Here is a 13255-nt window from a genome sequence, read left to right as displayed (position 1 = left end):
AATGCTTGATAAGAAATGTACTTATTACCTTGCTCATGCAATTGTAACCCTTCTGTACAGTATTTTCACAATAAAAAAACTTATTTTAAAAAAACCTTGAAATGATGCAGGTGAGCCAAAGTGCAAAAGTGTGGCTCCATCGACTTCATAGACCACAACAAAACAGGTGACAAAGTAATTTTCTATTAAACTCAAGGGATAATCACCTAGAAGTGTTGGTTTCTTTTTTCTTTTCAGGTGAATCATGTGTCCACAACCCAATCTAAATTCACAGAAAGGATGAACAATGTGACAGAATTCATCCTGCTGGGCCTCACCCAAGATCCTGAACTCCAGAAGCTCTTGTTTGCTGTGTGTTTAATCGTCTATTTGGTCACACTGGCAGGCAACACATTCATCTCAGTCACCATCTTCATCAGCCCAGCCCTGGGGTGCCCCATGTACTTTTTCCTGTACTACTTGTCCATTATGGATGCTCTCTATTCTACTTGCATTGCTCCCAAAATGATCGTGGACTCAGTTTCTAAGAAGAACACCATCTCCTTCAATAGCTGCATGACCCAGCTCTTTGTTGAACACTTTTTTGGTGCAGTAGAGATCATCTTGCTCATTGCCATGGCCTTTGACCGCTATGTGGCCATCTGCAAGCCCCTGCACTACACCACCATCATGAGTCGCCCCGTGTGTCTTTTCCTGGTGGGGGCAGCTGGAGTATTGGGGTTTATTCATGGAGGGATACAAGTTATATTTATCTCCCAGTTGCCCTTCTGTGGTCCCAATATCATTGACCACTTCATGTGTGATTTAATACCACTGCTGAAGTTGGCCTGCACTGACACTCATGCTTTGGGACCTCTAATCACTGCCAACAGTGGCTCACTGTGTTTGCTCATTTTTTCTATGCTAATTGCTTCTTATGTCAGCATCTTGCGCTCCCTGAGGAATCACAGTTCTGAGGGACGTCACAAAGCCCTGTCCACCTGTGCCTCTCACATCACTGTGGTCATCTTATTCTTCGTACCGTGTTCCTACCTGTATATAAGGCCCACGGTTTCCTTCCCCGCTGACAAAGCTGTGACTGTGTTTTGCACCCTAGTCACTCCTATGTTGAACCCTTTAATCTACACCCTCAGGAATGAGGAAGTTAAAAGAGCTATGAAGAAGCTCTGGAGTCAAATAAAAAAAGCTGATGATAAATAAATCTTGTGATTGTGCATTTAGGCAAGCATATTTATAGAAATTTAGTCTTATAATGTACTATGTGATTATTTTGCTTCTTTTGTATGTTCTTCCCCCATGGTACAATCCCTATTTTTACTATATTTGATTCCAGTGTCCTGCATCTTATATATACATTTTTTCTAATTTGGGGAGGGGAAGGGAATAAACAAAATGCTTAAATAACGATACAGGTTGACCCATTGTAACAATGAGATGTACAAGAAACTATGTTGAAAATGAACTTTACAACATGGGGGAAGGAAGGGAGGAAAATGGAAAGGTATGGAGGGAAAGGATAATAGGGGAAAAACAAAGGAGGAGTAACAATGCTCTATGTACTCATTACCTTACTCATGTAACTGTAACCCCTCTGTACAGTATCTTTACAATAAATATATATACTAAAAAAATTTGAAAATGAAATAAAGGAAGAAAGATAAAAAAGAAATTTAGTAATCAATATGTATTAAATTTTATGTGGTGTGTCATACTCCAATATATATAAATCAGGTCTCGTACAGGGTGGCTCTCATACAGGTTCTATCCTCTTAAACCCCACTAATTCTTTGTTTTGGAAATCTTTAAACTCTCCATTTTTTTTAGAAGATACACATTGAATTATTGTTGACGAATTCACTCTCTTATTCAAGTTACAATTTATGCCTCCTTTATAAATGTGTTACAGTAATTATTATTTTCCCTATACCTACTCTTCTACCTAGCGTTCAGAGATCATTACTCTGCTTTCAAATTCTATAAAAAGTTAACTTTTTAGAACCGGATGCTGGTGGCTCACGTTTATAATCCAAGCTACTAAGGAGGCTGAGATCTGAGGATCACGGTTCAAAACCAGTGTAGGCAAAAATGTGCATGAGATTCTTATCTCCAATAAACACCAGAAAACCAGAAGTGGCGCTGTGGCTCAAGTGGTAGAGCACTAACCTTGAGCTGAAGAGCTGAGGGACAGTACCTAGGCCCAGTATACAAACCCCATGACCAACAAAAAAAATTAACTTTTTAGCTCCAATATATGGTGAAAACATGCAGTATTTGCCTTTCTATGCCTGGCTTCCTAAGGTAAAATCCTCCATTCCATCTTTGTTGCCACAAATGACAATATTTCATTCTTTTTATGACTGAATACATATTCCATGGTGAATATAGAAACCTTTCCTTATTAATCTGCTAATTTGCACACATGCTTCTGTTAGCAGCCCATATACAGGCTGAGCTAACATATTTATTCAGACTAGAAGCAGTACCAAGTACCCCTGATGATTTTATGAGTTCTTACAATGTGTACCTTCTTAAAACAAAAATAAAAATAAAGATAGCCTAATAATTTTGTGAGGCAAGTTCCATGAAGGAAAGAATACTAAGGGCTCACAGTTTTTGTCCTAATTATGGATATAAAGTAGTTCAAAAGCAACGTTCTTTTTTTTTTAATTTAATTTTATTTTATTTGTGAACATACCGTACAGAGGGGTTACAATTACATGGGCAGAATAACGAGTACATTTCTTACCAAGCATTACAGCCTCCTCCTTTGTTTACCCTTCACCTCCCTTCCCAGCCTCCCCCATCTCCCCCCAATCCCAATCCTTCTCCTTCCCCCCTTCCCCCCTCCCTCATAAAGCTCGTTTTGGACATGACAACTTGTACTTCTCATTGTTACAACAGGTCCACCTGTATCCTTAAACAACTGGTTTTTCCCCATCTCCTCCACAAGTTATACTGACATCAAATATAGTGAAAGCAGGGGTTATACTGTGGGGGAGGGACATACAAAGCAACAAAGAGATAATCTTATAAATGCGTTAGAAACACATGCATGAAAGAAAAAAATCTTAAAAAGCAACGTTCTTGACACTTGTCATTCTCCTTGCAGCCAGAATGATTTATTTTTTTCTCAAAAACAACTATAAATAAGGGAGTATGACACAGTAAGAAAAGTCTCCAAGAATAATGCTCATCAGAACATCCATTTATCTCCCAAAGATTGAGTTCTCTTACTGTAGCAAGAAAACGCTTATTTGGCACAATCACGTAGAAAAAACATTTTTTACAAAAACATGCTTTTACACTGACATTTCGACCATTCCTTCTGGTAGTCAGTTGTGTGCAAGAAGAATTGGAAGAAAATGTGGCCAGGGCAAAAGAAACATAACTGATAAATCCAATCAGGTGAAGGTCATAATATTCAATGCATGTATGTAAAAAGGGAACCAGATAACTTGAGGGGATGGGTGGGGCTGGGATCCATGACAGAGGGGAGAATGATGAATGGGATGACACCAATCAAGATAGATGGAACTCATACATTGTTGTGTTGAAATAAAAACCCATTGTACAACTATTTTCAATAATGAGATAATTCTCTTAAAAGCTAAAAGCATGTTGGGTTTTACAAATGGCAAAGAAAGTATTGGCTCTACAAACAAAACTGCTGTAGAAAGAAATTGCCTGTGGTGCTAAATACATTGTACCATGGGACTGGATGACAACAATCACAGATTAGGATCACAGAAAAGAATCCAAGCTATGAGTGCAGTGAAATACTAAAAGATACAAAAATAGATGCTTTGAAGCATAGAGCAAGAACTGTGGCTCAGATAAACCTAACTTCTCATATTGTCTCCAGGAGTAGTGAAAAACTAGGAGAGGTTATTTAAACTCTCTACTAGATTCACCGGTAAAAACAAAGTAACATTATATACCTTCTTAACAGTGATGATTAAATTTTCCAAATAGAAGTTATGTGTTAGATATAAAATAGTGACAAATACCCAAACACTGAACAAACTTCAGGGATCTCATCAATGGATCAAGGATGCTCGGAGCTGCAGTTCCTGAAATACTTAAATCACAGCATAATAGTTGGAACAAATACAAAAGTTTCAATAACCATCTTACAAGAAGAACTATTGTTATTACTTTCATTGTTATTGTCACTGTATTACTGTAACAGATTGGAAAAATTACCTGTAACAATGTGCATACATTTAAAAAATTAAAAATGCAGAAAAATAGAAAATAAATTTTAAAAGAAGGACACAACCACTTGTCCTTCACTAGCCATAATCACATGAGACTCAACCTCTGCCCTGTTCCCAGTTCACTTCAAAATATTTCATAAATGTCATCTTCTCATGAGTAGTAGTAGTATTAGGTTGGACTATCATCCTAGAATAGATGTTTCATTGGGCCAGTATAGCACAAATTCACATTGAATTGAAACCCCCTTGTACAACTACTTAAAGATAGCAAAAGTTTTGTGGATACTGATTTTGAGCTCCAAAACTAGATAACTTATTGATCCATTAACCATTGACCAATTAACTCATGTCTCAGATATGAATAAATCATGCCATACATATTCCATAGTTATTTTATTATAAAGATATACAAGTCAAGGGGGGGAAACCGAGTAAACTATAACTTATAAACGTCTTTCGACATGAAAGGATGGATTCAATGGAATAAGACAATAAGTGTGAGTAAAACCGTAAGTCTTTGGAGTTTCATCTACAGGAAGAGTTGCTTTGCGTTCCTGCTTTACCATTCAGTATCCAGCTGCAATTTCCTACTGCATGAAAAATCTTTCTCATGGCATTTTTCACCTCTTCATTTCTCAGAGTATAAATGAGGGGATTCAGCATAGGTGTCAGGATACCATAAAACACCGCCATGCATTTGTCTATAGATAAAGTAATGGATGGACGCATATAACTAAACACACAGGGCACAAAGAACAAGGCGACCACAGTGAAGTGGGCCCCGCAGGTCGACAGGGCCTTGCGCCTTCCCTCAGCACTGTGGGACCTCAAAGACCTCAGGATGACGATGTACGATGCCGCCAGCATGAGGAAGTTCAGCAGGCAGATCACACCGCTGTTAGCAACCACCAGAAGACCAATGATATAGGTGTCCGTACAGGCGAGCTCCAGCAAAGGGTACAAGTCACACACGAAGTGATCAATCACATTGGGCCCACAGAAGGGCAGCTGAAGGACCAGGAGGAGTTGGATCAATGAATGCAGGAAGCCCCCCAGCCAAGCCACGCCCACCAGCATGGCACACAGATGTCTGGTCATGGTGGTGGTGTAGTGCAGGGGCTTACAGATGGCCATGTAGCGGTCATAGGCCATCACCGTGAGCAGAATGATCTCAACACCACCCAAAAAATGGGCTCCAAAGAGCTGAGCCATGCAGCTGTTGTAAGAAATGGTTGTCCCCTCATACAAGGAATCAGCGATGAGCTTAGGTGCCAAAGAAGAAGAATAAAATGTGTCAATAACGGAGAGGTTGGCCAGAAAAAAATACATAGGGGAAGCCAGGATGGCACTGAAGGTAATGGTGACCACAATGAGCATGTTGCCACAAACTGTGATCACATAGATAACCAGAAAGACCACAAAGAAAACTCTTTGTACCTCTGGCTTCTGTGAGAGTCCAAGCATGAAAAATTCTGTAATGTTGTATGATGTTTCCATGGACTCTGAGCACGCTGAGAATGCAAGTAGGAGGTTGCCTATAAAATCAAGATAAACATAAATCAGAGGATTTGTTCCGGAGGCCTTCAACTGCTCCAATTCTCTTGGTCATTTTCCTCCGCTTTGTGCCCATGCTATGGCCAGAATCATGCTAGCAAGTCAACCTAATTTACTATGCACACACACACACACACACACACACACACACACACACACACACACACACACACACTCTGCTGTATACATTTTATGTATTTCTGAGTTTCATTTTCCCTGACCTGGGTGAAATCCTTCTAGCTAAAGATCACTAGTTGTTTAGTCTACAGGGAAGACACAATACAAAAGATAAAGGGAATTTGGTAGCCTCAAAGGAGAACTCAAATATTCTAATTTTTGCAAAGGCAAAGTTTACCTAAATAAACACCAGGAAATGAGTACTTGAAAGGGGAAAGGTGGGGTCAAGGGGAGATGGGTAGAGTATTGGAGAGGAGAAGATGGGGAGCACACACTCAAGAATTCAGTGTATATTCTACAAAATTAAGAAAAGTGAGGGAAAGGATAAGTTGTGAGAGATGGGTGAGAATGTTGAAAGGGGTGACCTTAATCAAGATACCTTGTATTCATTAATTGTTATGTGGCAACTCTTTTGTACAGCTACTTAAAGGTAATAAGGGGGGAGGGTCCGGTCGAGGGGCCTGAACTCTTCCTTTCTAACATTTTGATGGGTTTCATTATGCTATTCATGTATATACACAATGTACTCCAAAGGCCGTCATCAAATAACCAAGTCTTCCAACTTGTTGAATGCTTCATACAACAACTAAAAAAGAACCATTACAAGGAAAGGAAGGACACTTCGATTTAAGAAACCTTGTGCTGATCAGAAAGCTTCTTTATCTCTTCTCTCCAAGCTTATTACAAGAAGGAAAACACAGTTTTTCAAGAGCTCAATGTTACCAAGTCTTTTTCAGAGCAGAACTTTCTAGCCAGGAGGCCAGACTCACAGTAATAAAGCCCTAATCATTGTTATCAATCACCTGCAAGATCTTTGCAAACTACTTTGCATGTATGAGCTCCTTTAAAACTCACATCATTATAAATATGTTATGAACAATAGCAAGAAAGAAAAAAAATCATTTGTGTCCCTATCTTGGGGTTCATTTAGCTTAACATCATCTTATCTGGTCATATATGAACTTTTCTGCTTGTCCCAGACATATACTAGTTATTGCAAATAAGGGAAACATGGGACCTATGTTTCTTTGGGCCTGGCTTACTTCGCTTAATATAAATTTTTCCGACTCTTTCCATTTCCTAACAAATGGGGCAATGTCATTCTTTCTGATGGAGGCATAGAATTCCATTGTGTATATATACCACATTTTCTTGATCCATTCATCTACTGAGGGGCATCTGGGTTGGTTCCATATCTTAGCTATGGTAAATAATGCTGCAATAAACATAGTCGTGCTGGTAGCTTTAGTGTGGTCTTGTTTGTGACATTTGGGTAAATGCTCAAAAGTGGGATTGCTGGGTCATAAGGGAGCTCTATGTGGAGTTTTTTGAGAACCTCCATAACTGCTTTCCAAAGTGGTTGAACAAGTTTACACTCCCACCAACAATGCAGTAGGGTTCCTTTCTAGCCACATCCCCTCCAGGATCTGTTGTTATTAGAGTTCTTGATTATAGCCATTAAAACTGGGGTGAGGTAGAATTTCAATGTTGTTTTGATTTGCATTTCTTTTATGGCTAGAGAGCTTGAACATTTGTTGATTTTTTTTTTGTTTTTTTGTATGTTCCTCACCCACGATATAACCCCTGTTTTCACTGTATTTGATGTCGGTGCCCTGCATCTTATATATCTTATATATACACTTATCTAGCTTGGGGATGGGAAGGGAAAAAACTAAATAGGGATACAGGATTGTTACAACGAGATGTACAAGATGCTATGTTGAAAAACAAACTTTACAATTTAGGTTGGGGGGGAAGGGGGTGGGGGGAGTGTAGTTGTGGAGGTGGGAAGAGAGGGTAGGGAAAAGCAAAGGAGGAGGCAACAATGCTTGATAGGAAATGTACTCATTACCTTGCTCATGTAACTGTAACCCTCTGTACAATATTTTTATAATAACAAATATATTTAAAAACGCACATCATTTCCATGAGGCAGGCTTCATTTTAATTTTCATTTTTCACAGGAAGAAAGTGAAAGATTACATTTAACAATTTTTCTGTGTGTGCTGGCCTCAAGCGCTCCATTGTTCCCCCTCCTCCTTATCATAGTTTCAGAATCACAAATAATAGGTAGAGCTGGGATTCTGCACCCATATAGACTTATCACAAGGTCTAGGGGCTTCCCTGTTTCATACTGTCACTGAGACACATCTGGGTTTAAATCATTCCTTTACCATTTATTCTCCAGGTGACCATGGACAACTTTTTAAAGCCTCAATGCTGTTATCTATACAATGGGAGGTATTCACCACTACTATATGTCAATTTCTTAATGTTTCTATAAAACTATAAAAAGATAGGTCATGAAAAATGCTATACACAGATGTCTATAAAAGGCTGGATGGTACAGTCAGTACAGGGCATCCCCTTCCACGGTGCATCATCAGCACCATAGACAGCAACTCTTCCTACAGCTGGATTTCGTTTCCTTTCACTTGATTTTTAATCAGAATTACAGATCCCACCTCAACTCAGTTAGAATGACCATTATCAAGACAACAAATGATAACAAATGCTGGTAAGGATGTGGGAATGTAACTTTGGGAATGTAAACATGTTCAACTAGGTTGGAATACAGTATGGAGTTTCCTCAAAAAAAAAAAATCCTAGGCTAAGGACACAAGTGGTTTTTTTTTTTTCTTGCTATTGTTTCTAACGTATTTATAAGGTGATTATTTTGTTGCTTTGTATGTCCCTCCCCCATGGGATAATCCCTGTTTTCACTGTATTTGATGTTGGTATAATTTGAGGAGGGGAAGGGAAAAAACATATTGTTTAAATAGGGATACAGGTGGACCCATTTCAACAATGAGATGTACAAGATGCTATGTTGATAAATGAACTTTACAACTTGGGGGGGGAGTGTAGTCGTGGAGATGGGAAGGCAGGGATGGTAAGGGAAAAACAAAGGAGGAGACAACAATGCTTGATGAGATATGTACTCATTACCTTGCTCATGTAATTGTAACCCTCCTCTGTACAGTATTCTCACACAAAAAAAAAAACTTTAAAAAAGATAAAAATAAAAAAATTATCCTATGATCAATCAATTCCACCCCTGGGCATTATCCACAAGATTAAAAACCAAGATCTAGTAAAGCCATATTCATTGTAGCACTATTGACCACAGCCAAAATATGGACTAAGGATGGAATATGAATCATGAAATTGTGATAATATATACACAATGGAATTTTATTCTTCCATTCGAAAGAATGAAAGTCAGGACCAGCGAGACAAAGGATACATGTTTTCCCTTATATGGGGAAGCTAGATTTAGTTTACAAACCTATAAGTAACTAAGTTGGGTGGTATGGAACTGTATACAAATGTATTCACTGGAATATGGTACATTTGAAGGAGATTTCCTTAGACAGGCAAAGTCAACGTTAAGCAAAAGAAACACAGGAAGTAGGCACTTGAATGGGGTGGCATGGGGCCAAGGGGAAAAGGGTAGATAAATAAAAGGGAGAAGAGGGGGGAAATGCAGTCTAGATTTCAACATGTAACCTTCAAAATTAAGAAGAGTGAAGGAAGGGGTGGTTAGGGGAGGGATGGGTGAGAATGTTGGAAGGGGTGACATTGATCAAGATACATTGCATTCTTAAACTACTTTGTTAAATGGCAACACCTTTGAACAACTACTTAAAGATAATTTTAAAAGTTATAGAAAGCGGGCATTGATGGCTCACTCCTGTAACCTTAGCTACTCAGGAAGCTGAGATCTGAGAATCATGGTTCAAAGCCAGTCCAGGCAGGAAAGTCCATGAGACTCTTACCTCCAATAAACCATTAGGAAACCAGAAGTGGCACTGTGGTTCAAGTGGTAGAGCACTCGCCTTGAGCTGAATAGTACAGGACAGCACCCAAGCCCAGCGTTCAAGCCCTAAAACCAACTAAATAAAGTTATAGAAAACTTACATTCAACTATGTGATTTTCTGTTTCTTTGATGTTCTTCCCCCATGATACAACTCCTGTTGTCACTGTATTTGATTCCAGTGTCCTGCATCTTGTACATACATTTTTCTAATTTGGGGAGGGAAAGGAAAATAACAAAATGCTGAAATAAAAGACAGGATGACCCATTGTAACAATGAGATGTACCAGACAGTATGTTGGAAACGAACTTTACAACTTTGCAGGGGGGATTGGAGAGAGGAGAGAGGAGTTGGGGTGGTGGAGAGGAAAGGGAAAGGGATGGTAGGGAAAAATAAAGGCGGGTGTAACAATGCTTAATAGGAAATGGACTTGTTATGCCAAGGTCACAGGACCCCCACCAAGAAGACCACTGAGAGTCAGACTCTACAGCTATTTTATTTAAACGGGCTGCAGCTGGGCCTCGTCCTACACTCCGACACAGTGGAGCCCAGGAGGAGAGCCCTGAGCTAAGGATTTGCAGGTCTTATAAAGGCACACAATCAACCAGGTGTTTGGATTACCACCACGTGTTGCTCTGCTAGACAGAAACAAGCAACAAGTGGTCACTGCCTCAAAACTTTAACCTTTCAGGCTCATTATCTTGCTCATGTAACTGTGACCCCTCTGTACAGTATCTTTGCAATAAAAAATATATATTAAGGGAAAAAAAAAGAAAACTTACATTCATCAGATTTGAGGACATCAAGTGGGTCTCCAGAATTTTCTTACATCATGGAGCAGTGAACCTGAAAGATTTCTGGAAGGGTCATTGAGGCCAGATCCAGGAGTCTAACCCTAAGTTTCAGTTCCATGTTTTTAAAATCTTAAACAAGATTCAAACTGTTTCTACATTGCAGCATAGCTCAGACTTGACACTTGCTATCAATTAAAGAAATGTATCTGGACTGAAAATTCCTTACGGTAGAACTAGATGAACACCCCCAAAGGGAGTCATTCATTTACCAGCAACTATAAGAATTCATTCCATCTTCCACTTCTCTTTTACGTGCTGAAGAACACAGTAACATTTAAAATCATCTTCCAGTTGCCTTCATTTTAATGCTGAATTTGAGACTAAGTTGGTCCAGCATCACATGAGTGACCTGAAACAAAAACAAAACTAGAACATGGCTGCTTCATTGCCTTAGGCTGTACCCTGTAAAATAAAAACACCACCTTCCACTGTCTGCTTCTATTTGACTTCGGCAAGTCAAAAAAGCACTGTGGATAATATTTGACAGGGCTGGGGGAAGGGATATGTTGGATGTATTGCAGAGAAAAGATAGCTAGCTTGTTTCATCTGCCTTCTGGGAATAACTTTTATCAACCTAGTCTCTGAAAAATCTTTCTCCTTTCACTGAAAGGGGCGATTTATAATGTGGAAATGATAACAGGAATTATTGTCCGTCTATCCTCTCTGCCTCTCTGCTGGAAAGCTAATTTCCCCCTCACCTGTGTTATAAAGTGAATTATCCAAGAAGCCATATTTTGAAGGATAAAATATTGGGGTCTTTATTACAACACTAGCAGTCTGCAGGCCCCCCATTGTAACAAAGGCCTACAGCCTGCAAATACACATAACATGGTTAGTAAACAGGCCAGAGAGGAAAGAAAGAACAAAAGCAACACTAACAAACCAATTCAGCTCGGATGGAAAGCTGAATTAGGATGCTATGATGACCAGAGATGAGCCAGGAGACAGGACACAGGACATGATCAAGGAGATACACGTGGTATGGTGTCCTGGCTGCTAAGCTGCTCTGGGCCTAAATAGGTCAGGGCAGGAGGCAGGTCCACAGGAAATTCCCAGACCTAGGCACTGGACTGACAGATCCAGTAACCTATCAGCCAAGTGCCCGCCCCTGCCTCCAGGGATCTGAGCATGCCCATCACCTGGGAAGCAGGGCATTTCCTTCCCCCAACATGAAGACAAGAGGCCAGACCCTACCAACCAGCTCTGGCTAGGCCTGACCTCTTTACTTCATTGCCCTTTTTTTATGTACATGAAATCACACCATTGATTTTTCTATAAGTGGGCCAGTTTTTGCCTGGGCTGTTCTATCTGTTGTAAGGTGAATTATCCCAGAGGCCACATTTTGGTAGATGGAATTTTGGAGTCTTTATTACACGTTAGCAGTCTGCATGCAGCCAGTTGTTACAAAGGTCTGCAGCCCCCAGATACACTTAACACGGTTAAGAGAAAAAGAAAGAACCAAAAGAATACCAATAAACCAATTCAGCTCCTATGGAAAGCTCAATCAGGATACCATGACCACCAGAAATGACATGGGAGACAGGACACGGGACAAGTCACGGAGACACACATGCATGGTGTCCCGGAGCCTATTCTCCTCCAGGCCTAAATAGGGCCTGTGCAGGGGTCAAGGTCACAGGACACTTCCAGTCCCAGACACTGGACTGACAGGTTCAGTATCCCGTCAGCCAAGTGCCCACCCCTGTCTCGAGGGATCCAGGTATGGCTATCACCTGAGGGGGGATGGACATCACCCTCCCCCACCATGAAAACAAGATGACATCTGCATTTCTCTGAAGCAGAGTCCTCCTAGCCCACCTTACTTCACCTGCTGGAGTAAAGTTGGAACCCATTTCTTCCATGTCCACAGGTTGGAACAAGGTTGAAACCATCATTTAATTAGTCCCTATGAACACAGTTTGGTCTCTCAAGAAAGTAACTTCTACTCTGCCTCTTAAATTCATCCAATATAGACTATCTAGAGAGAAAGCCCTCCAACTTTCTGGAAGAAAAGGGAGTTAGAATTTTTCAGGATCTGATATCAAAGGGTCAGTGTTTTTAGGGAAATTGCTGAACAATGAATCAAGAGCACCAATTGTGCTAAAAGAGCAAAGAGATCCGAGTCAAAACCACTTGAATTGGATGTGAAGGGTAAACAAAAGAGGAGGCTGCAATGGTTGGTAAGAAATGTACGCATTATCCTGCCCATGTAACTGTAACTCCTCTGAACAGTATGTTCACAAATAAAATTAAATTAAATTTAAAAAAAAGAAAAAAAAAAAGAAAAACCACTTGAATTGGAATCATGGTGCTACATTTCCATCTTTCAGCAAGTATTTATTCAAGCCACAGCAAATGTAAGGCAGCGGCTTGCTAAATGGCATGCCTGTTGTGGTGAATAAGATCAAGTTGGTTCCTAGCATCACAGATCATGTGTTCTAAAATGAGCAGTATCCACCTCCTAAAAACAAAAAAATGAAGAGGCTGGTCACTGTAATTCTACCTAACCTATTCCAGAGGCTGAGATCTGAGGATAATTGTTCAAAGCCAACCTGAAGTATATCTCAGGAGCTAGAGCAGCAGTTAAGAAAATTAACTGAGTGAACATAAGTTTGAACTGAAAGTTCAAACCCC

At 39.9% G+C, this 13255-nt stretch overlaps 2 protein-coding genes across 2 annotated transcripts; one reads left to right on the top strand and one right to left on the bottom strand.

Annotated features, from left to right (window-relative positions):
• The first annotated feature begins 279 nt into the window (after positions 1-279).
• LOC122105162 (olfactory receptor 4C45-like) lies at positions 280-1200 on the top strand. The gene has a single exon (XM_042676305.1). It carries the CDS (start codon positions 280-282, stop codon positions 1198-1200), a length of 921 nt encoding a protein of 306 aa, XP_042532239.1.
• Positions 1201-4742: 3542 nt separating this feature from the next.
• Positions 4743-5714, bottom strand: LOC122104684 (olfactory receptor 4C3-like). Its single transcript, XM_042675629.1, has one exon. It carries the CDS (start codon positions 5712-5714, stop codon positions 4743-4745), a length of 972 nt encoding a protein of 323 aa, XP_042531563.1.
• Positions 5715-13255: the final 7541 nt, after the last annotated feature.

This window comes from Dipodomys spectabilis, unplaced genomic scaffold, assembly GCF_019054845.1.
Source record: "Dipodomys spectabilis isolate Male_0828 unplaced genomic scaffold, ASM1905484v1 ptg000030l, whole genome shotgun sequence".
Lineage (NCBI taxonomy): Eukaryota > Metazoa > Chordata > Mammalia > Rodentia > Heteromyidae > Dipodomys > Dipodomys spectabilis.
Note: the sequence above shows the minus strand (reverse complement) of the source record. Positions and strands in the feature narration are given on the sequence as shown.

Excerpts from the sequence above, each read along its gene's own strand:
- LOC122105162 (XM_042676305.1), top strand. The coding sequence starts at position 280 with ATGAACAATGTGACAGAATTCATCCTGCTGGGCCTCACCCAAGATCCT.
- LOC122104684 (XM_042675629.1), bottom strand. The coding sequence starts at position 5,714 with ATGGAAACATCATACAACATTACAGAATTTTTCATGCTTGGACTCTCA.